Genomic DNA, 26,547 nt, shown 5'->3' on the forward strand with positions numbered 1-26,547 from the left:
AAATATTAACCGCGCTACAACATTCCTGAAGAGACTGCATTACATTTAGCATTTAGCAGATGTTCTTATCCACAGCAGCTTAGATTATGATTTTTACGCGCAAAGGGCGAAGGCAGCTTATTATTCAAGTCTAGTGAGAAATTGACTCACCAGGATCTCTGGCTCCATGTGTCCAAGTGGCCAGGCTGGGAATCACACAGATTTGGTCAATGTATTGTTGACATACAGGAAAACTCAGGAACAGTTGAAAAGAAGAGAGGAGAGAAGACAGAAGGAAACAGGAGTTAATGCCAAGTTTTTGTCTTGGCAGGTTCATTAAAAGTTTTTTACGGGCGGATAGAAACCATTTCACGGAGCTTTGCTCCCACCTACTGTCCAGGACTGGATCTGCATCTAAATCTTATCTTAATTTTTTTTCTTTCAAATGAGTAAAAAAGGTTAATCAAAAACGACATTTCCAAATTCCACAGCACAGACTAAAAACTGTAATAAAGCTTATTTCCTTCATTCCTCCTTTGTTATTCTTCAAAAATCTTTCTCTTTCTCTTTATCTAAAATAAACTGAACATTTAAAGATTGCATGTTGCACTCTCTCTCCTCTGACACATGTTCACATTCTCCAGTTGCATATTTGTTCAGTAATTGTAAGTAATTGTTATATTCAGTATTACCTGTCAGAGCATTAATCTGCTTATTGTGCACTATTTATCTTTGTTTCTTCCAATTGACCTTCTCATTCCCACTTTCTGTTGAATTAAATGGAAGTGTCTCCATTTTGTTTTGTTATCCCATTTTTCATGCAGCTCCTTCCAGCTGTTTCTGCAGCACAGTATGCTGGGTCACAGACAGGTGGAGGCAGTCAGTCAGTCCATCAGCAGCTGATCACTGGAGCAGGACTCCAAATCACTGGGAGAGAGAAGCACAGGATCACCAGCAGGGGGCAGCAAAGTCACCACCACACAAAAATTACAGAACTGATATTAAAAGTAATTTCATATCATAGCTTGTTTCATTTACTTATTTACCATTTTTTTCATCGCTTTTTTGTCAGTGCATCTTATCACACATTTTTAACAGTACGGCTCTTTGAACTGTCTATTTTTTACATTAAGGTGACAACCATGACATTAAGGTTGAACGCGGTTGCAGAAGGAACATTCCAAAATAGGGTGGGAATTGGATCAGTGTAGGCCCTATTTGGGTGCCAGATATATTTTAAAAGAATATTTAATTTTGGTTCCCATTTCAAATGTTCTTTCCTTTATTTTATTAACATTTTTTTGAAAGGCCGATACCTTTGCTTACAAGCAGAATTCGTCGAACTACATTACAGGCATTTAGCGGACGCTCTTATCCAGAGTGACTTACATTGTATCCATTCATACAGCTGGATATATACTGAAGCAATGCAAGGTTTAACTACCTTGCTCAAGGGTATAACGGCAGTGTCCTAACGGGGAATTGAACCTGCAAACCGGTTGGACTACAAGACCAACCCCTTACCCATTATACTACACTGCCACCCAGGACTAGGACTCCTTCATTGAAGAGGTGATCCTGCATGTAGGGAGGTCATCTAAACAGTTATTCTGTAGATTTGCATTCACATTTGTTTTAGACATAAGGGTTGTGTCAAAGTAGTACTGTGTTTAAGGACTAATTTTAACACAGCACGGATGAGCTTAGCTAGTGCATCTGTGGAAAACCTGCTGGGATAGGTCACCTACTGCAGATTACCAAACGTCAAAAGCACCTTTATTCCAGTAGCGCTGCTAGAAAGCTCTTAAAGCTCTACTGGGGCACCGGCCCCCAGCATTCACATCCCTGAAAATGACATTTTTGTGCCCATAAAACTGCCTGACGCCAGCTTCCAGCATCATACTGACAGACACCTGCAGTTGCCATAAGATGAGTTATTTTTCCTCCATTGCTTGTCTAGCCGTTCACTTGACAGCGATTGTGGTCGCTTAGTAGGACTGGCTGATCTACACTATAAAATGTAACCAGTCCCACATGTGCAGCAATTATCATTTACATGTTTTTTGATACAATGCAAACATGGATTATTTTTTCACAACCATTTTCTGTGGCACAAAAAATATGAATATAAAAATATTAACATGTTCTGATAATGCCTCATCCACACTCAGGTGAACTGCTCAGTCAGCACATTAGTTAAGAACACTGATAACATTTGGGAAAACTGCCATCATTGGGTATCCTACAGTAATGGAGTGTGAAGTGCAAAGAACCTCATGCAATGGTTATGGGTAATGTGCAATAATGGGGCTTCTTGTGCAGTGAAGGTGTGCACCTTTTCCATTACATGTGCTCCACTATCATTTGCACCTTTTCCTGCATAAATAACCTTTACTTCGGTGCATATTGCCAGCTGAGGGAATATAAGGCAGTAAAATTCTTTAGAACTGCAGAGCTACTGTCAAAATAGAAAATAGTTTTCAACTTTAAAAGAAGATCCCCAAAGAACAGCTTTAGCATTAAGATATAGCATATAGCCCTTCGACACAAAATCAGCCACACAGAAACCAAGGCACTGTTGTAAAAAATATTTATTTACATCAAAATATATTAATGTCTGATCACATTAAACATCAGTACAGTTCATACAGTTCTATAGAATCAGAATTAGAAGAGTGTTGCACCAACTCGTACACCAGCAACGGAGAAGTAACGGACACACCATAAAAACCAATTAAAGATCTTTCCAGGCAAAAAAAAAAACTAGGAACAAACAAAAAAGGAAAAAAGTTAAAGGAAAGAGAAAGATGGCAGACAGACCACACTTTCCTGATTGTATCAGGGGCAGGGTTGCCAGAAATCAATTTTTTCAACTAGAATGTCAAATTTTCAAATAATTTTTACAGGTCTGGTTTGTGGAGTCATTGCTGGAGGAAATTTTCCGTTACTTTCTTGTGAACTGTTGTGTCAATGACTCCACCCCCCCCCCCCGCCAGTTCCAACGTTGCTTCCCCGATCAGACTTTGTTCACAATTTCACTTCAAATTGTAAATCTGGCAACCCCAATCCGGGCTGGTATGTGTTCAGCTCCCTTAGTGCTTATCAAAGAAGCACAGCCCCAAAAAAATAAACAAAAAACTACTGGGTCAACTGCAGCGTGCTTAGCTGGGGTTAAACCTGAGGTGTAACTACTGCAATACAGCTGGAACCCTGTGAAATAAGAATGAGCTGTTCCAGTTAATTGTGTCCGGTGTCCACCACACCAATAGGGTTTTATATAACCCAAGTTATGATTCATATTTTCATTTTTTTTAAGTTTACATCATGATATATGGCACGGCGGTGCAGTGGGTAGCACTGTTTCCACACAGCAAGAGGGTCGTGGGTTTGAACCTCAGCCTGTGCCTTTCTGTGTGGAGTTTGCACGCTCTCCCCGTGTCCGCGTGGGTTTCCTCCAGGTACTCCGGTTTCCTCCCAGTCCAGAGACATGCAGGTAGGCTAAATTGCCCATAGGTATAAGCGTGTGTGTGCCCTGCAATAGATTGGCTGCCTGTCCAGGGTGTATTCCTGCCTCTTGCCCAATGCACGCTGGGATAGGCTCCAGCTCCCGCGTGACCCTGCCCAGGATAAGCGGGTGTAGATGATGGATGGATGGATGGACTTCATATTGAAGATATGAATTTTAGGCCATATCACCCACCCTCACAGCATGCAGTACCTCGTTATTCTTAACTGAAAAGCTGACAGATTTTGAATAAAGTAGTTGATCAGTAATAGAACCTATTCCTACAGAGTCACAATCTATGAATGACCTAAGAATTCTGTCATTTAGTTTGAACTTCTTTCCATGGTCACGTTCAATCATAATGGTTCCCTCGAGGAGGACGGTCATTTTTGTTTTTTTGTAGTGGATGTCACATTCATTGCATTTCACTTTCACTGGATCTTCGTTTACACGGTCAATCTCATGCTTCGCAGGGCAGACATAGACCATTTTTACATCTGCCGCAATCACCTCACCCACAACCCTTTCCACTCGATCATCCACCTCAGGCACCAAGCCGCGGCAATCGCGAATCTGCCCTGACCCACTCCCTGCGGTCCCAGGGCTGACCACATCGCCATTCTTTCCTCTCTCTGTCGTTCCACGGACTCTGTGTCGGTCTTCCACTATTCTCATGGCCACACCCACCTGCCAATACAAAAACAATGTTATAAGCCACATTATCAGTTCCCTCTTCTCTCATCTATCAGTTTTTTTGAACGGGTATTGCATCGTTGTCACTCCATCCCAAATGAGCTAAAGCAGCTGCCCAACCTGCTCGGATATCGCTGTAAAAGTTCATCAGGATTTACTATTCATCACTTCCGAGTGGCACTGAATGACCCCATATTACGTGTATTCTACGCTGTGCCAGTTAAACTTGTGTGTCAAAATGCACTTGGCAGTAACACTCAACAATCTGTTAAAAATGTTTTTAAAACAAACATGCTACAAAAGTACTGAATCATTACAAATAAATCCAAAGGTTTTACTCATTATCGGATCTTCCATTTCATCGCTGATTTGTAGATTTTCTTTTGGGATGTCAAACTTCAAGGCCTTTGCAGGCTTAAAATGTGAAATTGTGCTGGAGGGCAGTGCCCTTTTCTCTATGCATGGACATGGAGGCGGAATAGGATTGTCTGGAGTCCTAATTAAAATAAAATTTAAAAAACATCAAACCACATACGTTTACTGCAAAACTACTGAGACAGTTGTTTTTCCTGTTTTCCTTATTTTTCCACAAATCAAATTTGTATTTCAAATCAAACAATGACTACGAGGCTAAATTCACAATTTCTGCATTTGTCTTGGTAATTATTCAATTTATAAATATGGCAATATGGTAATCCTGTGAAATTTTGAAGCAGCTGATTGTCATTTGTCCCAGTGCTTATACTGACTTGGAAAGGGGGACTCGACTCATTGAATGGCCCAGCTGTAATCCAGGACAATGTCACTTAAAAAAATTTTGATTAGTACAGAAGGAACATAACCAATTATTATGTGTACTGTCCTTACTTCTCATTTTGTTCACTCAGAGATGATCCATGCTGTTCAAAACTGCCGAATCTCACAGACTTCTGATTCACGTTACCGTCCTCTGGCTCCACCTGTCCGCACATAAACTTTAATTTAAAAACACTGAAATACATCCATTCCCTCAGCTACTTTCCATTACCTTAACAACATCAAAATCAATCATCAGTACATCGGCTGTCTGTCAATCAAGCAATTCATGTATGTGTACAACGGTCCCACATTTTAACTTGTATCTCCACAGCCATGTTTCCCATTACAAAATGTCCGACTATGAAGGCTGTGAGATGTTGGGAAGGCTGGATGGGGATTGCATTCCACTGCCACACTGGAAAACCTGTTTTGCTGAGCATGACACAGTTTATTTTTTAATTGTGTTAAAACCTACCAAAATGATATCAAGCTATATAACGGTTGATTATACGTGGGAAAGAAACCGGCAAAACCTGCAGATATCGCAGTCCTCCAGGACATCTGGATTTCCTTTTGGATAATGTTATAAGTAATGTTATGGGCATAGCTGTGTAAGATGTCTTGTCATACCTTCTTCTGTTACAATACAAATTGCTGTTTGTCAGGTTAACATTACACGGTACCCTTCTCGGTACCCCAACATTTAGCATGGCTAATACTGATGATCTCCACTACTGTCCATCGCTCTGGATCAGTATGTGCCAAGTGCCTGTAATGTTAATAGCAGTGAATTCCCTCACCTGTCTGCTGTCCTGGCCTGGTTCTGTGGAGGCCACGTTGTGATTGTGGTGCTGCTCATTAACAGTGATGTTAATGGTAGAATCTGTTGCAAAAGTGCACTGATTGAAAACAGGTGATATTATGATTAAACGAGGAGGCTCTTCAGAGAGGCTCCACATTCTGCCATTAACAGTGATGTTAATGGTAGAATCTATTGCGAAAGTGCACTGATAGAAAACAGGCGATACAGTGATTCCTTTTCCCATCACTATAAGGCTCTTCAGAGAGTCTTCAGAGAGTCTGTTGGCTGGGCCGGCAATTGATTCACCCTTCATTGTTTTGTTCCTTCCTTTGTATCAGTGGCGGTAGATGGTAACACTTTATATATACGCCCTGAAATGTTCGCGGAGGCGGACCCGAACCGCATCGTCACAAGTTTCGTAAAAGATCATTTTGAGAATGCAAAAACAACCCTGTCCGTATAACGATTCTACTATTCTTATACGAGAATGTTTAGTAAATTAAAAACACACTGAAACAATGAGAACCGTTTAAGTGGAATTTATTACATTTACATGACGGGCATTTAGCAGACAGAGCGACTCACACAGCATAGCATTTACATTGAAAACATTAATACAGTTGTATATATTCTGGAGCAATGCAGGCGATGTACCTTATTTAAGGGTACAACGGCAATGTCCCATTCGGGAATCAATCCTGCAACGTTTAGGTTACGAGACCACCTCCTTACGACAGTAGAGAAACTGTTTTAATGAAATTTTATTAGTGCAAACTTGCTGAACTCCCTGTGTTTTTTTAGGCTGGCTGTATTTTTGAATTATTAAAACCTTTGACTTCGTATTTTGAACTTTTGAGTCTGTTTCTGGGTTGCATTGCTGCCACTGAGGTACCATCGACTCACCTTGTTTTGACCGGTATAAATACATTTACACCTCGGTTACATAGTATAGATGATATAAAACGTGTTTCCAGTACATGATACAGTACAATGTCTGTATACGAGGCGGGTTCTTGTGTGTTTGTTTGCGAAACACACAGCGAAACTCCCAGTAGAACATTGAATTAAATCTTTTAACGTTATATATTTTCTGAAACGTTACGCGATCTGACCGTATAGTTTCTATGAATATTCCGTCAAAAGGATTCAGCCTTGTTTGCTACCTAAACTTCACAGCACAGTCATTCCCGTTATCATGCTTGTAGCATTAAGTGTCTCTTTTCAAAATCCATTTCAACCATTCACAACTGACCTGGGACTTGGAAGCTATGTGGCGGTATCAAGTCTCCAGTGAAAATATTGCCCTGGCTATATCAGTCAGAATTCAAGTTGCACCGTGGGTCTGGCCGGTTTTGTGCTTGTTTATTTTAATCACTGGCGGCCATGAACACATTATTTAAGGATATTACATCTCTAAAAATGTAGATGGGTGAGGTAGAATGGGGGTAGACAATTTTGGAGAAGATTTTGTGTTTACTACTTCTACTAGTTCTTACTACTTACTACTTACTACTTCTTACTACTAGTTCAACGAACTAATTTCTACAGGGTATGCAGTCAGAAAAGCCATATCCTCAGTTGGCTCCACTACGTATAAATTTAATTTTTCGCAAATTGGATTAGTATTATGGACAGGCCCTATATTAATTACCACCATTATGGGAATAGACAGGTGAAACAACATAAATATTGTTTGTATGCACATGGTGGAGTCTTAAATATTAACATCCCTGTAACCGTGGTTTTTACTAGTTTTAGTACTGATGTTCACTGATGTGCACCTGTGACCCTGACCAGGAATAAGCAGGTTAGATAATGGATGGATAGGACCGATGAGTGTCTTGGTGGACTAAATACCTAAAAATACCTAATATGGCCTTCTGCTGCTCCTTGTTGTAAGAGAATATATTGCAATCTTTAGGCTACATTAAAGCTATAGCCAGTGTCTTGTTATCCCCTCCTTCTGGTTTGATTGTTTTTTGAGTTCACCTGTGTCTTGTTACCCCTTGTCTATTTAAGTTCTCTGTTCCCTTGACTTGGGTGCTGGTTCCTTGTGTTTGTTTCCGATGTTGCAAACCGTATGTACCTGCTTGTATTTTGTGCCTGACTGTGTTTTGTTTGACCTTCCCTTGTGCTCTGCCTTCCCGTGTTCTGCCCTGCTTGTGTTTGTTTCCGATGTTGCAAACCGTATGTACCTGCTTGTATTTTGTGCCTGACTGTTTTGTTTGACCTTCCCTTGTGCTCTGCCTTCCTGTGTTCTGCCCTGCTTGTTTGTTTCCGATGTTGCAAACCGTATGTACCTGCTTGTATTTTGTGCCTGCCTGTGTTTTGTTTGACCTGCCCTTATGCTCTGCCCTGCCCGTGTTCTGCCCTGCCCGTGTTTGTGAGTTCCTTTTGTTTTCTGTTTTATTTTGATTTTTTTTTTAGTTTGTGTTTTTGCCCTTTGTGGCCTTGACCGTTCCCTGTTTGTTTGCCTGTTTGTTAGTAAAATCTTTGTTAATTTTCCCTTTTTGAGTTTGTCTTTTGTTCCTCTGCGTTTGGGTCCCCCCTACCTGTACCGTGTCAGTACCTTCCTCAAGGGTACAATGGTGTTACGTTCCCCCCGTGTTCCTTCCCCTCGTCTTGTGTATGTGTCGCAGCTTGGAGCTGGGAAGGGGCAGGAGTGACCGCGGTTGGCTATGAGGAAGAAAGCTGGGGGAACGGTAGCTGCAGACGTGGCTACACGCCGGGGCTACCCGCAGTTCGGCGCAGCGGAGCAGGAGGAGCTGGCGCTGCACACCTTCCTGCGAACCCTTACAGCAGAGCGGCTGCGCCAGCACGTCCGCCTCACCACACCCCGCTCCCTCAACGGGGCTCTGCTGGAGGCGGAGCGAACAGAGAACATCCTGGTGGAGCAGCCCTGGTGGACGAAGCTTTTCGTCCTTCGAAAAAACTGCGAGGAGGAGGAGGTCCGTTTGGCTCGGCCATCTCCTCGCAGGCGGCGACCAAAGGGACGGGAGGGCCGCTGCTACCGCCGCGACGAACCGGGCCACCAGGCACGCGACTGTCCAGCCCCGGCGCCCAAACCTCGAGCCCCCCAGCCGGCGGCAACCATTAGCCCGGACCTTCTGACCTGGGTGCCAGTGTCGACGTGTCAGGGCCCACCATCTCCCTCGGCGCAGAGACTGCCCCTCCAGCCCGGCAGGCACAGGACGACAGCCCGAAGAGCCCACTGCCAAGCAGCTACAGCCCAGCTGGCAAATCTTGCAGACTTCCTATCCATGCTCTCTTTCTCTGGCATCACCTGGTCTGGTTCTGTGGAGTCTACTTCACGGTTGGCGAGCTCCTCATCTCCTGTGGTACCAAGGTCAGACTCCACTTTTTGCTGCTTTTTCATGTTGCTGTCACCATCAGCTTCTACAGCACCGATGAGTACATGTGAGTATTTCTATACAGTACCATTAACAGTGATGTTAATGGTAGAACCTGTTGCAAAAGTGCACTGATTGAAAACAGGTGATACTATGATTAAACAAGGAGGCTCTTCAGAGAGGTTCCACATTCTACCAGTCAGCTTCTCCACATGCGTACATTTGAGTCGGCAAGTGAGTGTTGCAAACTGTTGCCGTCACCACAGTCAGTACATTTGCAGAACATTGAAAGTGGTGGTTGCTGCTTTTTTTTTTTTTTTGCTGTCACCACAGTCAGGCAACTGCTTCTTTTTTTGCTGTGAAAAGCAGTCAGGTTTTGTCTGACTGTGGTGTAGAAAAGCAGTCTGGTTACTGCTTTTTTTTTTTTTTTTTTTTTGCTGTCACCACAGTCAGGCAACTGCTTCTTTTTTTGCTGTGAAAAGCAGTCAGGTTTTGTCTGACTGTGGTGTAGAAAAGCAGTCCGGTTACTGGTTTTTTTTTTTTTTTTTTTTTTTTTTTTTGCTGTCACCACAGTCAGGCAACTGCTTCTTTTTTTGCTGTGAAAAGCAGTCAGGTTTTGTCTGACTGTAATGTGAAAGTGGTGGTTACTGCTTTTTTGCCGTCACCACAGTCAGGCAGGTTCTCACTCACTCACTCACATGTACCGATGTATCCGCAGAGGCAGACCTGCGACCTCCTGAACCTTCAACATCGCGGCTGGAATTGAGCATATGGATAGCGCTCTACGGGCTGCGCCACTACGGGCACCGCCATTTATCTAGAATTACGTTTATATACTTCCCGACTAATGCGCCAGCATGTCCGCCTGGCATTGAGCATGTGGATAGCGCTCCAGCGTAATAAGTGGAGTTTTTTGACATCATTTTAATTATGTGAAAGCCTTATTCGAGAATTTTCAAGATTTGGGATTGTCACAAGTTTCGTATAAGATCATTTTGAGAATGCGAAAACCCCCCGTCCGTATTACGATTCTACTATTCTTATACGAGAATGTTTAGTAAATTAAAAACACACTGAAACAATGAGAACCGTTTAAGTGGAATTTATTACATTTACATGACGGGCATTTAGCCGACAGAGCGACTCACACAGCATAGCATTTACATTGAATACATTAATACAGTTGTATATATTCTGGAGCAATGCAGGCGATGTACCTTATTTAAGGGTACAACGGCAATGTCCCATCCGGGAATCAATCCTGCAACGTTTAGGTTACGAGACCACCTACTTACGACAGTAGAGAAACTGTTTTAATGAAATTTTATCAGTGCAAACTTGCTGAACTCCCTGTTTTTTTTTAGGCTGGCTGTATTTTTGAATTATTAAAACCTCTGACTTCGTATTTTGAACTCCTGACTCTGTTTCTGGGTTGCATTGTTGCCACTGAGGTACCATCGACTCACCTTGTTTTGACCGGTATAAATAAATCTCATAAAAAACACGTTTTCAACGTACAAAAATGCCAAGTTACTCAAAAGTAATGATATCAAAATGACGCCAAGTTACGGTACTACAAACAATATAGGCTATCTTGCCTCACCGAAATGACATAAGATGTATTTCAATGCAATGCTACCCAATATTTCCTCAATTCTTTCAAGTAACTTGGCCCTGTGTGTATAAGCATGCAGTACATGGACAGGCCAAACATGTGTGGATGGTTCTCTCTCAGTCAAGATTGATTGAATAGGCGTGTATATGTCCAATTTGTATTGATATGTAGCCTATGTATTTCGCTGCCCAGCCTTTCTGTTGCGTGAATGATAGTATGTTTCTTGGTATAAGTGTGTGTTCGTAAATGTGAATGTAACATGCTGCGAGGGAAATGTCCCCATGGGGATAAAGAAGTTCTCTATATATGTATGTACAATATATATTTTACATGCAGTATTTATTATAAGTAGCAAATATAGAAGAACTTGTACATTTAGTAAAAATAATTTGACAAGCAAGTATGAACATATGTTTTTATGGAGGAATGTGCTTCCTCTAGTTATTCACCAGCAGTTTTGTACCTGAATTTAAATGTGTTTGATATCAATACTTTTGAGTAACTTGGCATTTTTGTACGTTGAAAACGTGTTTTTTTTTTATGAGAGATTTCTTTTTGCAAAGCGTTTTATTATGAGAGTGAGAAATGCGAAGTGACCCTGTAAGAAACGGTTGTGGATTATGGCTATGTGTAAAACGTATCAGAAACGCATATGAAATATGGCCAGTGTATGTACTCACGGATTTGACGTCCATCCAACGAGCCTTGACTGACAAAAGAATCAGCAAGCCCGTAGAATTATAACTCCCTAGGTCGCAACTTGTGTAGCCTTCTGTCCTGCTCCGTTGTCTGTTATTTCGTGGAGATGCACTTTTAGTGTTTGTAAGGTTTATAAGGCATTTTGATAGGCTTATTTGCAGGTAGGAATCCTCTTTGCTGTTTTGCTAAACTAGAACCGGAAAACATGATAGTGGAGAATAGTAGCAGACGCGTATGTCCCAGCAGGCTTTGCATATGAGAAAATAACAACAGTGTGAGACTAATTAGGATGAAATTATGAAATTGCGTAGTTGAAACAATATGTTTTTAGCAGAATGTGTATGTAGGTGAAGGTTGACATGATCACGGACTATAGTGCGGAGTAAATGGAGTGACCATGAGCGAGCTTATATTCGTTATCGAACGGTATATATAACAGTCGCTATAGAATTCTAGTTGTTAAAGTGAACGTGCTGTGGATAGTTAAGCTTAACTTCCCTTAACTTTTACAAAGTTACAATTTCACAAATATTGCTGCCTCCACCTTCAGACAATACAGAATTTGTGTAATGCAATTCATATTAACTACCCCTCCCACCCTATCCCCTGGATTGACAGCACACAAAAAAGGGAGATCAGTGGAAAATCATTATAATAACAATAATTTTCATGTTGAGAATTTGATAATACTGGGTGATAGAGGTACACAAGGTTGTGTTTCAAAATGACAAAACATAAGGTCAAGGGCATAAAGAATCTACCATTTATACAGCATCATGATGTACAGTTCCCATGAAAATATAAACCCTCCCCAAATTTTACTGTCCAGGTCTCTGTTTTAGAGTTAATGTTATTTCATTATAGCGAGAATTCTTTGGTCATCAACTGTATAGGTCCACCTTGGCCTACCAGGCCCTTTATGATTACTGAGCTCACCAGTGCTCTCGTTCTTAATGATGTTCCAAGCGGTTGACTTTGGTAAGCTTAAGGTTTGGCCTATGTCTCTGACTGTTTTTATATGTATATGCCAGTCTCATAATGGCTTCCTTCCATTGGCATACCTTATAATTGTACTGAAGAAGCAATTGAACACACCTGACTAATCAGAAACGCATGTGAATCCATTTGTCCTGAACATTATGGCACCCTGAAAATATGTACGTACATCCCCAATTCTAAAAAAGTTGAGACGGTAAATGAAATGCAAATAAAACAGAAAGCAGTCATTTTTAAACTTTGACTTGAAAAATATTGCCCAAATTTAATAAGCGTTATTAAAAGAAATGGTGATGTTACAAAGTGGTAAACACTCGACTGTCCCAGCTTTTTTGGAGCGTGTTGCAGTCAACAGATTTGAAATGAGTGTATATTTTCAAAAAACAAGTAAATTCACAAGGTAAAACATCAAATAATGTGCCGTTGTAGTGTTTTAAATATAGTACAGGGTAAATAAAATGTACAATATTTAACATTATCACACCTTTTTGTTTTTATTAGCATTTTCCACACTGTCTCGGCTTTTTTGGAATTGGGGTTGTATGTATGTATAGAGAGTGCTGTCATTTCTACAGGGTGAAATCAAAATGTATTAAAATAATCTTTCATAAGAGCTGAGAGCTGATAGCTGCACTTTAACCACATGTAAATTGTTTGATTACAAATCTAAAATTATGAAGTACAGAACCAAGTAAAGAAAATACGGCTTTGTCCCTAACGTTATGGAGCTCACTGTATATAAAAATATAATTTCTGCTTCAGAAGTTGCCCATGAAGTACTTGGCAAAAGCAGACCAATGCCAATACTTCTCTTAACACCCAAGCTCCAGGAGCTCGAGCTTCAGGAAACCCAGCAGCCGCGGCAGCATGCGACTGCAGGGAGTCCGACTGCATGTGTGCCAGTTGTCACCTTGCAGCCTCGGTAAATCCGCCTGCTCCAGTCCCAGCCCCAATCCCATTTCATGCTTGTGCATATCAACCCTGCTAATACTGTTACGAACGAAAATACAAATATAGCTTTACATTTATACTTGGCTGTTTATGTGTTTATTAAGAATTGTAATATGTAATGTTGTAATCCTATTTGTACTGTTGCAATAATTGATCTGATGTAAATACTTTGATAACTTTATATGTATTGATTTGGCAGAAAAGATTTCCTGATCCTCTCCATAATAAAATGGAGGTGGAGAACAAATATCATGTTAATATCAAACCTAAAAAAAGAAGAAGCGTTATCTGAGACACTTCTGTGAAGAACAAATCAATTATGAACGATTATTTATTTGCCCACGGGTGGACTCGAACTATCGTTTCCATGGGACGGCGTTACACCTATACACGGCTGGCCCCCGCGGGCCACAAGCAGATTAGCTATTGTAACTGGAAATGCCCTGCATGGAAAGTGCGATAGAAAAATGATGCTTAGCCACAGCAATAAGAAACCGTAAACGGAAAATTACGAATGTACCTCTCTCACCTCTCCCTTAAAAGATGTGTTTAGCTGAACCTAAGGATGTAAGGGAGGGGGAGAAGTTATACTTTATGCGAGACACGCCTATGACGTGTAAGCTTATAAAAAAGAGTCTGCTGGCTGGGCCGGCAAATGAGTAACCGCAGTAACCGCAGCATGCGCCGGAGGAAGTATCCGCCCGAAACAGACCTGCAACCTGCTTATCTGGTAGATAAGCGTCCTTCTGTGAAATTCTAATCTTCGAGATCTTCGATATACTTTCCGATTAATGCGCCAGCATGTCCGCCTGGCATTGAGCATGTGGATAGCGCTCCAGCGTAATAACTGGAGTTTTTTTGACATCATTATGATTATGTGAAAGCCTTATTCGAGAATTTTCAAGATTTGGGATTGTCACAAGTTTCGTATAAGATCATTTTGAAAATGCGAAAACCCCCCGTCCGTATAACGATTCTACTATTCTTATACGAGAATGTTTAGTAAATTAAAAACACACTGAAACAATGAGAACCGTTTAAGTGGAATTTATTGCAATGGCAGGTATGCCATCCTGCCAGGGTTACGCCTTGGCGGGGGCATGCCCCATACCTATACAGCACCGAGAGTTTGGCACTTTTCAGGGTTCCCCACAGAAATAACCACAACAGCCACAGACACTCAGCCCTTAAAAACATTAAATTCTGTACATTCTGACCCCATTTCAACAGACAGATTTCATAAACAACTTCACATGTCCACACAATAAAGCCCCAAACTAAGGGGATTTTGCGTTTTCTCCTTCTCCTTCTTCTTCTTCTCATTCTTATTTTTCCTGCCGCCTATCCCACTAACAACATGTCTCCCCATTGGACATTTCACTGACACCAGCCAAATCTTCACCTACACGACCCAATCAAAAACGCGCATACACACGCAAAATACCCATACCTTTTTATTCTGAAACATTTCCAGTTTTAAATGGCTAGTCTGCCTGTGGCCTAGTGGGCAAGGTTACAGTCTTGGGAACACGGGGTCGTAGGTTAAAGCCCAGCTAGGAACACCTTTCTTTAAAGATTTTCACACTTTCTTGGTTTTATGTGATATTTGCACAAGAGGCATTGAACAAACACAATGAGTAAAGTATTAAATATGTCCGTTCTGTATTTTTGGAGAAATATGCGTTTTAAATTTATCGTCCTATTTTCAACCGGTTGAGAAAGTTCTCAACTTGGTGCCTCACGAACACAGTAACCACTCCCCTTTCCACGCCCCGTAAACCCATGGATAACTCGAGACCCATAGTTTGCGCCGCTGGCTTACGGGCAAGACAATGCAAATATTTCACTAACGTTCATTTAAATTAGACTGCCTTTTAAGGACTATTAGATTATTTCTGGTTATATTCATTTAGCTAGCTAGCTAGCTAACGTTAGCTAACTAGGTAGTTCGCTTTCAAAAGCTATGTTATCGATAACGTTAGCTAGCTAGTTTGCTTTTATGAGGACGTTATAGTTCTGCTTTCATCTTAACTTGGCTAGCTAGATAGCAAAAATTATTATTGGATATAAGTCAACGTTCTTATTTTAGCTATCTATCGATACTTGATATACTACTAAGCTAGCTAGCTTGTGAAAAGTCTCCCAAAAATAGCGCTTATCATGGGGGTAGCTAATGGTAAGGGGCACGGTCTGTCAATCATAGCTAACTGACAGTTCTCATTACCACGCCCAGACGGTTCGGGTGAACTTTTATAGTGGGAAATTTAGGCTTAGAAAAATAAGTTTTCAAGTACATTGAAATGACTGAATAATAAAAAAATTATGCACATTCGTTTTGTTGTCGCCTAAAGACAACTGGGAAGTGTCATGTTCAATCACCATGTTTCTCCTTTAACCTGCTTGGACCCTCACTAATAATTGTCTACTACTTATCAATTATTGCTTTTGCACCATATCTACCCGCCGTTCACCGTTCAGTTATTAACCGGCTACAATATTGCTAAGCCATATGCATTATGACGTACCGTCTGTACGTCCAGTAATTAACCGCCTACAATATTGCAAAGCCATATGGATTCAACGGGAGCTCTTCTGTGCTTACTGGCCTGTGTCCTTCTTTAAAACCACCGGCTAATGATGCTAATGATATTTCACGCATTGCATAGCTATGGCATGGTGCTGCACTAACGAAGTCACAGACTGGTAAACCTCCGGTTTAAGGCTTGAATCCCGCCTCGCCCTCAGGCAGATCATTTCCTCTTTTACACTAACATTTTCTTACGCTTATATTTGCTTTACCAAAACTCACTCACGGCCACCCATATGCATTTCATGACGGCAAATGTATTCCTTTTATTAACAAGTTACACCAGTTCACCACTGTGCCATTTCTACCAACTATATTTCTTCACTTGGCTACCATACAAAACCTTCTTATCAGCAAACGCCACGTTTCTACATTCATGTTACCTCGCCCTGTTCTCTATCTAGCCACATACAAACAATTACTACGTATGTACGTTCTGCAACTCCGCATTAAAACATTACATTTAAAATCATGATTCACTCATAGATATAACTACTAGCACTGAACATTTGAAAAACACATTAGTGCAATAGATTACACACGTTATTTAACCCTCCACTTCAACAACAAAAATTTAATACAGACTGTTATATATACCATTTGACAAGGAAACTAAGCTCGCTCATGGTCACTTCATTCACTTCGCACTATAGTCTGTGATCATGTCAACCTTCACCTACATGCCCATTCTGCTAAAAACATATTGTTTCAACTACGCAATTTCATAATTTCGCCTAATTTATCTCACACTGTTGTTATTTTTTCATATGCAAAGCCTGCTGGGACATCTGCTCCTATTCTCCACTATCAACTTTTCCGGTTCTAGCTTAACAAAACAGCAAAGAGGATTCCTACCTGCAGATAAGCCTATCGAAATGCCTTATAAACCTTACAAACACTAAAAGTGCATGTTCACGAAATAACAGACAACGGAGCAGGACAGAAGGGTACACAAGTTGTGACCTAGGCAGCTCTAATTCTACAGGCTTGCTGATTCTTTTGTCTATCAAGGCTCGTTGGATGCTCGTCAAATCCGTGAGTAGCCTACATACACTGGCCATATTTTACCTTTTTTGATGCGTTTACAATTACGCCACCACGCCAATTGTCACAGCCACTGTTTTACATATATAGCAAACCGAAACTGCTAAACGTACACGCTCATCAGACTGTACAAATTCACACAAGGATAGCCATAATCCACAACCGTTTCTTACAGGGTCACTTCGCATTTCTCACTCTCGTAATAAAACGCTTTGCAAAAAGAAATGATATCTCATAAAAAACACGTTTTCAACATACAAAAATGCCAAGTTACTCACATATACAAGACATACACCATCAATAACTCATTCATTCATACTGCCAAAATCCAGGCCTGCCATTAAAAGTATTGATATCAAAATGACGCCAAGTTACGGTACTACAAACAATATAGGCTATCTTGCCTCACCGAAATTTAATAACATGTATTTCAAAGCAATGCTACCCAATATTTCCTCAATTCTTTCAAGTCACTTTCGGTGTCATTTCGGTGAGGCAAGATAGCCTATATTGTTTGTAATACGAATGTACCTCTCAGATGTGTTTAGCTGAACCTAAGGATGTAAGGGAGGGGGAGTAGTTATACTTTATGCGAGACACGCCTATGACGAGTAAGCTTATAAAAGAGAAGGCTCTCTAGTGTTCAGATAGCCTTCATGCAGAAACTGTTTTTTTTCTCTGAGTGAACTCTCCTATTTGGCCAAATTAATGTTTGAACTGGATATTGTGTAAAAGTCTATTTGACTCTTAAATAGGACTTAAATAGGATCATTTGTTAATGTTAGAGATCTATCCAACTTAAGTTAGACATCATCACCCTGTGCCAAGAGTCTCGGAGTGGTGATGGACAACAGGCTGTCCCTCTCCAAGAACATCGCAGTGGTAAGCCGGGGCGTGCAGATTCTTTCTGTACAACATCCGGAGAATCCGCCCCTTTCTCACCACCCACTCAACTCCGCTCCTGGTCCAAGCAATGGTGCTATCCCGCCAGGACTACTGCAACTCTCTTCTGGCTGGCCTACCGGCATCTGCCATCAGACCCCTGCAACTCATTCAGAATGCTGCAGCTCGTCTGGTCTTCAAACCGTACAAGCCTGCCAGACCCCTCCATTCCGCTACCTCAGGACGCCCGGCACCTCTCCCTCGTCGCACTTGCACTTCCCGGTCATGTCTCCTGTCTGTTTTGGCTCCACGATGGTGGAATGACCTTCCCGTGGAAGTCAGAACAGCTGAGACCCTGACCACCTTCCAACGACGACTGAAGACTCTCCTCTTCAGGCCGCACCTCTCCCCATCCCTCCCTACCTACCTGTACTCTCTAACTGACTTCGTAATCTTAGGGTTGTGGCTAGGTAAGATGTTTATCTTAGTTAACTAAGTTATTGCACCTGTACCTACTCAACTATCGCTTGTTTTATTTGCATAGACTGCTTTGTTGCTGTTTTTGTTGTGTTAATCAGATTAACCTACAGGGTCCAAGTTAAACTACAGGGTCGTTCCCTGCACTTGGAACTGTACTTCCCTCTAGGATTTTCAACACACTTGTTCCTGGTTGTGGTTATACACTTTGTTGTACGTCGCTCTGGATAAGAGCGTCTGCCAAATGCCTGTAATGTAATGTAATCTAAGTGTCATCACCTATCTATTTCCATCCTAAATACACTGCTAGCTAGCTAGCAAGTAAAGTAACTTAAGACAGCTAGCTTATTTATACAAACTAAAATTATGTGGCATACTATATTTGCTTGCTTAATGTTCATTTATGATTTTATATTCGCTGTAATCGGCTACCTGTAGGGAATTTCTGTAAAATCAAGTTTTTGATGGTGATTAACTGTTTGTTCTCTTGTTTAAATATAACAGAAATTACATGTATAACCAAAACTTTCTTTTTGTTTGAGATTGTTAGCGATAAAGTGGAGTAGTATTCATTGGTTAGAAATGTGATGGTTATTTTAAATATTTATTGTATTGAAAGGATAGCCCCTTGAGATGTAGCATCTCATTTTCAAGGGGGTCCTAAATCTCAGAAGTCACATAAATGACTGACATGAACCCACAATTTGCCTCGTAGACCCCACTGCCTTGTGAGCAATCACTGCAGATTTTTAAAGAACATCTTACCAAGACCTCTTCCTTACAGCCTGGCCCCCTCTGTTCATCCCTACCTCTGGACCTGTAGAGCAGTGTAACACCATAAGTAAACCAGGATGAAGTGATTTCACTAGTGTTTACTATTGTCCTTAATTATGTATAAATAAAGCATTACTCAATCACATGTAATTTAACCCTTCAACACAACATTAAAGAAAGCGGCAAAATGACAAACGTTGCACGATACCTTTATCAGCATTGATAGTGAGGTTCATGGTGGCAGTAAAATCACGTCCAATAGTGCATTGATTCAGAATAGGTGAAAACGTGATTGATTTCTCATTCTTTAAGATAGTTGGGTCCAGATGGCTTCCCTGCAAAATCAGTTTTGAATGACTCACTTTTGCAGCTCAGATTTTTTTTTTTTTAATGATCCTTTTTTGCACTAAGTGTGCATCAAATTACAGTCAATTTCTCAGAAGCTCTGGTCCAGAGCAACTTATAATAAGAAATAACATAATTGTATCCGCACAAATTGTGCAGGCACCAGTGCCAGATGTTGGTAACAGACCAGGCAAGTTCAGTGTGCTCGCTTATCCCAACATAGAACCATATTTGAAATGACAAATTCATACACCTGATGTTCATAAAATATTAACCGCGCTACAACAATCCTGAAGAGACTGCATTACATTTAGCATTTAGCAGATGTTCTTATCCACAGCAACTTAGAAAGATTATGATTTTTACGCACAAAGGACGAAGGCAACTTATTATTTCAGTCAGAAATGGACTCACCAGGATCTCTGGCTCCATGTGTCCAAGTGGCCAGGCTGGGAATCAGACTTGGTCAATGTATTTTTGACATACAGAAAAACTCTGGAAAACAAGGAGAACACTGGAAAAGAAGAGAGGAGAGAAGACAGAAGGAAACAGGAGTTAATTCCCAAGAAAAGTGCGCTGTACGATTTCTCTGACAGCAGTGGTCCGCCTGGACGGCCTTGTGCTGCATGATTGTATGACCTAAAAACCAAAAATCCCTTAACTCTGTCCTGCATATGAGATCACAAAGACCACATTAAAATCATTCACTTGTAGGCCTATATATTTCATACAAGTACGAAACCCATGCGTATGAAAGACTTATTCCTTCATTTTTTTCTTCCCACATGCATTATCACACTTGATATATGTATACACGTTTTGCCCTCTGCCTGGCACTCCCTCCCTCACCTCCTCTGTCCCTCCCTCGTCCCTCGTCCCTCACCTCCCGAGCGCCCCTCACCAGACGTCGCGGCTGGCATTGAGGATTTGAACCGCAGACGTCGCGTACCTGGGCCGCGAGGCCGAGTAGCGAGCAGGTACGCGACGTCGGGCAGCAAGCAGGTATGCGACGTCACGACGTCAGGCAGCAAGCAGGTACGCAAAGTCACGACGTCGGGCACGTCGGGCAGCAAGCAGGTATGCGACGTCGGGACGGCGGACAGCGAGCAGGTAGCCTACGCGACGTCGGTAACGTATATAGGTACATATACGTTTGCAATGCTTCGCACTCACTCCCTACCTCCCTCCGTTTATGCCCTGACGAACACCACAATCTCCTTTTTTTTTTTCTTATTAACGGCGCCCCGCCCCGTCGTACCTGCTCGCTGCCCGACGTCACGACCCGACACAGTCGCTGCAGCTTGAGTGACCGTGAAGCCACACTATACACACTAGCCGCGCGGCGGAGCCGCCTCCATTCATTTTGAATGAGGGGTGGCGGCCAGACCCCGCAAGGCATTTTGGGATTGCCGGCGGCGCGGCGGGAGGCGGCGAGGCTGCAGTGGAGACCGCAAAAATCAACTTTGACCCCCTCGCCGCGTCGCGGTAACCAATCTGATTTGATCTAATGATCCGTCAAGTAAATTGTCCCTATTTTTTTTCTAATTTTAGTTCCACATTCTATCGTTCCACAATGGAGGACCTAACTCGTAATTTCCGTATCGGGCTTCCCAACATAATAAAATCTCCTACAGAGACACTGATAAGAGGAAAATAGAAATTGCCGGTGGCTCTGCAATGTAGTTATCGCCGTTAGCTACTATCACTGTCCAGTCTGAATAAAAATCTTTTTTGCAGTAATCTAGCTCTGAAAATGTTAATAAGCTGCCTAGCTAGGCTAACTAGGCTAATGTGTAGCTATAGTGAGTAACAACAAACAATAACAAACAAAAAAATCTTCCTAATGTATTAGTTGCTAGTTGCTCGTTTCTACCAGCCACCTAGCTAGCTATTCAGATAGCCTACAACTTTGAAGGAATTATCTGGCTAATTCGTCAGACAATGTTTTTGTTGTTGGTTGTTAGGCTGTTTAATGTCTAGCTAGTGAGTAGCCTATCTAGGCAGCTGACTAACATCTTTCAGATCTAGGTTACTGCAAAATGATTTTTATTCAGACAGGAGAATGAATATGAAACACGATATTAAACCCGGTCAACATTTAACGAACACAACTGTCTGTCAAAAATAGGTGACACGCCCACAAACCGACTGTGGGGACGCGGCGCGGCGACAGGCGGCCGTCGCCGCGTATAGTGTGGCTTCAGCCTGAGACGGCGACTCACCTGGTGCTCGCCAGTTCTGCAGACCCTGCTCCACCTCTGCCCTGACGAACGATCTCCAGTCACGATCTCTGGCTGGAACGGCGACGGCGGCGTTTTTCCCCCCTTCCTCTTTCTTTATTCCCACATGCATGATCACACTTGCTATTATAGTGTTGTGGACTCGGACTCCTCCCCCTCTGGGTTTCGGACTCCTCCCCTTTCTGTCTCGACTGCATTTTTACTCGGTCTCGGAGAGAGGAGCTGCCGCTGCCGCTCCTCCTGTGGATTCGTACTGCAGACGTCGCAGCTGACATTGAGCATTTGGATAGCGCTCTACGGGCTCCGCCACTAGAGGTCCAGTCTTTTTAGTAACGACGTCGGGCAGCAAGCAGGTATGCCACGTCGCAACGTCGGGACGGCGGACAGCGAGCAGGTACGCGACGTCACGGCGTCGGGCACGTCGGGCAGCAAGCAGGTATGCGACGTCGCAACGTCGGAACGGCGGACAGCGAGCAGGTACGCGACGTCACGACGTCGGGCAGCAAGCAGGTACGCGACGTCGGGCAGCGAGCAGGTACGTGACGTCGGTAACGTAAAAAGGTACATATGCGACGGCACCAGAGATCTTTTTTCTTTTCTTATTAACGGCGCCCGCCCCGTCGTACCTGCTCACTGCCCGACGTCACGACCCGACACAGTCGCTGCAGCTCGAGTGAGACGGCGACTCACCTGGTGCTCGCCAGTTCTGCAGACCCTGCTCCACCTCTGCCCTGACGAACAGCACGATCTCCAATCACAATCTCTGGCTGGACCGGCGACGGCGGCGTTTTTTTCCCCTTCCTCTTTCTTTATTCCCACATGCATGATCACACTTGCTTTATAGTGCTGTGGACTCGGACTCGGACTCCTCTGGGTTTCGGACTCCTCCCCTTTCTGTCTCGACTGCATTTTTACTCGGTCTCGGAGAGAGGAGCTGCGCTGCCGCTCCTCCTGTGGATTCGTACTGCAGACATCGCGGCTGACATTGGGATAGCGCTCTACGGGCTGCGCCACTAGAGGTCCAGTCTTTTTAGTAACGACGTCGGGCAGCAAGCAGGTATGCCACGTCGGGACGGCAGACAGCGAGCAGGTACGCAAAGTCACGACGTCGGGCAGCAAGCAGGTATGCGACGTCGGGACGGCGGACAGCGAGCAGGTATGCGACGTCGCAACGTCGGGACGGCGGACAGCGAGCAGGTACGCGACGTCACGACGTCGGACAGCAAGCAGGTACGCGACGTCGGTAACGTAAAAAGGTACATATACGTTTGCAATGCTTCGCACTCCCTCCCTCCCTCCGTCCCTCCCTCCGGCGACGGCGCCGGCGCCAGAGATCTTTTTTCTTCTTCTTCTTATCAACGGCGCCCCGCCCCGTCGTACCTGCTCACTGCCCGACGTCACGACCCGACACAGTCGCTGCAGCTCGAGTGAGACGGCGACTCACCTGGTGCTCGCCAGTTCTGCAGACCCTGCTCCACCTCTGCCCTGACGAACAGCACGATCTCCAATCACAATCTCTGGCTGGACCGGCGACGGCGGCGTTTTTTTCCCCTTCCTCTTTCTTTATTCCCACATGCATGATCACACTTGCTTTATAGTGCTGTGGACTCGGACTCGGACTCCTCTGGGTTTCGGACTCCTCCCCTTTCTGTCTCGACTGCATTTTTACTCGGTCTCGGAGAGAGGAGCTGCCGCTGCCGCTCCTCCTGTGGATTCGTACTGCAGACATCGCGGCTGACATTGGGATAGCGCTCTACGGGCTGCGCCACTAGAGGTCCAGTCTTTTTAGTAACGACGTCGGGCAGCAAGCAGGTATGCCACGTCGGGACGGCAGACAGCGAGCAGGTACGCAAAGTCACGACGTCGGGCAGCAAGCAGGTATGCGACGTCGGGACGGCGGACAGCGAGCAGGTATGCGACGTCGCAACGTCGGGACGGCGGACAGCGAGCAGGTACGCGACGTCACGACGTCGGACAGCAAGCAGGTACGCGACGTCGGTAACGTAAAAAGGTACATATACGTTTGCAATGCTTCGCACTCCCTCCCTCCCTCCCTCCGGCGACGGCGCCAGAGATCTTTTTTTTTCTTCTTCTTATCAACGGCGCCCCGCCCCGTCGTACCTGCTCACTGCCCGACGTCACGACCCGACACAGTCGCTGCAGCTCGAGTGAGACGGCGACTCACCTGGTGCTCGCCAGTTCTGCAGACCCTGCTCCACCTCTGCCCTGACGAACAGCACGATCTCCAATCACAATCTCTGGCTGGACCGGCGACGGCGGCGTTTTTTCCCCTTCCTCTTTCTTTATTCCCACATGCATGATCACACTTGCTATTATAGTGTTGTGGACTCGGACTCCTCTGGGTTTCGGACTCCTCCCCTTTCTGTCTCGACTGCATTTTTACTCGGTCTCGGAGAGAGGAGCTGCCGCTGTCGCGGCTGACATTGAGCATTTGGATAGCGCTCTACGGGCTGCGCCACTAGAGGTCCAGTCTTTTTAGTCGCGACGTCGGTAACGGATATAGGTACATATACGTTTGCAATGCTTCGCACTCGCTCCCTACCTCCCTCCGTTCCTGCCCTGACGAACACCACGATCTCCTTTTTTTCTTATTAACGGCGCCCCGCCCCGTCGTACCTGCTCGCTGCCCGACGTCACGACCCGACACAGTCGCTGCAGCACGAGTGAGACGGCGACTCACCTGGTGCTCGCCAGTTCTGCAGACCCTGCTCCACCTCTGCCCTGACGAACAGCACGATCCGCTGCCGCTCCTCCTGCGGATTAGTACCGCAGACGTCGCGGCTGACATTGAGCATTTGGATAGCGCTCCACTGGCTGCGCCACTAGAGGCCTAGTCTTTTTAGTAGCTAGAATTACGTTGATATATTTACCGATTATTGCCGAAATATCTCCCAGGGTAAAGTCAAAGATTTTGAAGGATGTTGGTAGTAACATGAGTTTTTTGACATCATTTTGATTATGTGAAAGCCTTATTCGAGAATTTTAAAAATTTCGGATTGTCACAAGTTTCCTATAAGATAATTTTGAGAATGCGAAAACCGACCGTCGGACCTCCGACCTTCAAACCTCCGGTCGTCAGGCCCCCCGTCCGTATAAAGATTCTGCTATTCTTATACGAGAATTTTTAATAAATTAAAAACACCCTTCGCCGTTTAAGTGAATTTATCAAATTTACATGACGGGCATTTAGCAGACAGAGCGACTCACACAGCATATCATTTGCATTGAATACTTTGTAGCCGCTAGAGGTGGGCAGGTAATTAGATGACAAGGTAACGTCATACGCGAATATAGCGAGCCGTCAATTTTGGGGTCCTCACAATCTTACAACGTTTTGTGCCGGTCCCGTGTTAGGACTGCAGGTTATTTTGCCTATCGGGAAGTGCATGTATTGTATGTAAGCTGGAGAAGGTATGTGTATTTCTCTGTTTACTTAAGTGAAGAACTATTTGAGTTGTATAAATGTGTACATGTAAGGTTGCTATTTATACATGTGATCCTGTTTAGCATACTTGTGTAAATGGTATCTTATTGTGCAGCCACGGTTGGAGATGACGTGGCCAGCGTTGACTGACCTTACCGCATACAGTCATTGAGAGCCATCCGGTAATGTAGATTGTTTTATTCATGCTTTTATATTGGTGGCTGGCTTCTCGGTTTGGGTGTGGATGCTTTCTGTGCATGTAGCTTGAGCAGTGCCTTTTGTTTTGCTTATAGGTTTATTTTGAGTAGGTGGCCGATGCATGGATTGACCGCTGTTCCTTCCTTTCGTTTTATGTACTTGTTGCAAATTAGCTGCCCAGCTACCACGAGTGAGAGTGCTTCCGCTCATAGTATCTGGCCTTGTGTTGATTAGCTAATGCGCGGAGCTGGTCGGCTAGCTTGAGCATTTCTTTTTGTTTAATTGTTTTTTGTTTTCATGTTAGCCATTCTCCCCCGCTCTAACTCAATCAGCTAACCCAGTCTTGCTTTAACTATTCTTCGTGCTTTGCCTGCCATTAATTCGAGGGGCTTGTCTATCTGCATGCTGTTGGGTTTGCTTTCCGCCCCTTCTAGATTGCTGTGCTTGACTAAGAGCGTTTGGATTTGCTTTAACTATTTGTGTGTTCTTCTACTTTGCTCTGCGAAGTTTGCAGTGTGATTACAATTGCAGTGTACCTTAATGGAGTGTGTCATTAACAGGTGTATATATTCCCTTCTTTAAGGTCGCAGCAAACACAAGTAAGGTACAAGCCAGCTGGGTAGTCTGTTTGCAGTAAGGGGTGGAAATGTTAAATGTTGTGTATGTTATTTCTCATTAAACCATTTTATCAATTGGAGAAAATAAAGGAAGCTAGCATTTTGCTATCTTCCCTACCATAGTTTTTAAAACAAAAAATGAAATTAATGTTAATAAAAGGGATCTGTTTTTTTTCTCTTTTACTCGAGACTCCTGTCGTTCATACTTGCGTTGGTAACAACATTAATACAGTTGTATATATTCTGGAGCAATGCAGGCGAAGTACCTTATTTAAGGGTGTAACGGCAATGTCCCATCTGGGAATCAAACCTGCAACCTTTAGGTTGCGAGACCACCTCCTTACGACAGTAGAGAAACTTTTTAAATGAAATTGTATCAGTGCAAACTTGCTGAACTCCCTGTTGGTTTAGGCTGGCTGTATTTTTGAATTATTAAAACCTTTGAATTGGTATTTTGAACTCCTGACTCTGTTTCTGGGTTGCATTGTTGCCACTGATGTACCATCCACTCACCTTGTTTTGACCAGTATAAATAAATTTACACCAATGT

The 26,547-nt window shown here is 43.4% G+C and overlaps 2 protein-coding genes and 2 long non-coding RNA genes across 9 annotated transcripts in view; 2 read left to right on the forward strand and 2 right to left on the reverse strand.

Annotated features, from left to right (window-relative positions):
• Positions 1 to 24,815, reverse strand: part of LOC135248628 (uncharacterized) — a 43,209-nt gene extending 18,394 nt beyond the window's left edge. Inside the window, exons 1-5 of one of the 2 annotated variants that reach the window (XM_064323450.1) lie at positions 24,489 to 24,815; positions 22,428 to 23,431; positions 19,912 to 20,011; positions 19,361 to 19,487; positions 19,144 to 19,195 (exon numbers count right to left, since the gene is read on the reverse strand). In XM_064323450.1, the coding sequence (XP_064179520.1) occupies positions 19,144 to 19,195; positions 19,361 to 19,487; positions 19,912 to 19,929 (197 nt within the window). In that variant the 5' untranslated portion in view covers positions 19,930 to 20,011; positions 22,428 to 23,431; positions 24,489 to 24,815. Of the gene's footprint in view, positions 1 to 150; positions 629 to 19,143; positions 19,196 to 19,360; positions 19,488 to 19,911; positions 20,012 to 22,427; positions 23,432 to 24,488 lie in introns of those variants that run through there. The other variant, XM_064323451.1, reaches the window with a different exon arrangement.
• LOC135248629 (uncharacterized) overlaps positions 1 to 26,547 on the forward strand; it is an 88,308-nt gene that overhangs the window by 32,290 nt on the left and 29,471 nt on the right. The window contains exons 1-2 of one of the 5 annotated variants that reach the window (XM_064323452.1): positions 8,385 to 8,679; positions 8,901 to 9,123. The exons of 3 other annotated variants lie outside the window; for them this stretch is intronic. In XM_064323452.1, coding sequence (XP_064179522.1) covers positions 8,456 to 8,679; positions 8,901 to 9,123 — 447 coding nt within the window. In that variant the 5' untranslated portion in view covers positions 8,385 to 8,455. Of the gene's footprint in view, positions 1 to 803; positions 1,001 to 8,384; positions 8,680 to 8,900; positions 9,124 to 26,547 lie in introns of those variants that run through there. One more of the 5 variants, XR_010328460.1, reaches the window with a different exon arrangement.
• LOC135248633 (uncharacterized) lies at positions 3,871 to 5,841 on the reverse strand. The gene is made up of 4 exons (XR_010328467.1): positions 5,776 to 5,841; positions 5,045 to 5,136; positions 4,516 to 4,673; positions 3,871 to 4,171 (listed from the first exon to the last, which is right to left on the reverse strand). It is a non-coding gene; the product is annotated as an uncharacterized LOC135248633 (long non-coding RNA).
• LOC135248634 (uncharacterized) lies at positions 24,821 to 26,449 on the forward strand. Its single transcript, XR_010328468.1, has 2 exons — positions 24,821 to 25,169; positions 25,298 to 26,449. It is a non-coding gene; the product is annotated as an uncharacterized LOC135248634 (long non-coding RNA).

The sequence above is a fragment of the Anguilla rostrata genome, chromosome 2, assembly GCF_018555375.3.
Source record: "Anguilla rostrata isolate EN2019 chromosome 2, ASM1855537v3, whole genome shotgun sequence".
Lineage (NCBI taxonomy): Eukaryota > Metazoa > Chordata > Actinopteri > Anguilliformes > Anguillidae > Anguilla > Anguilla rostrata.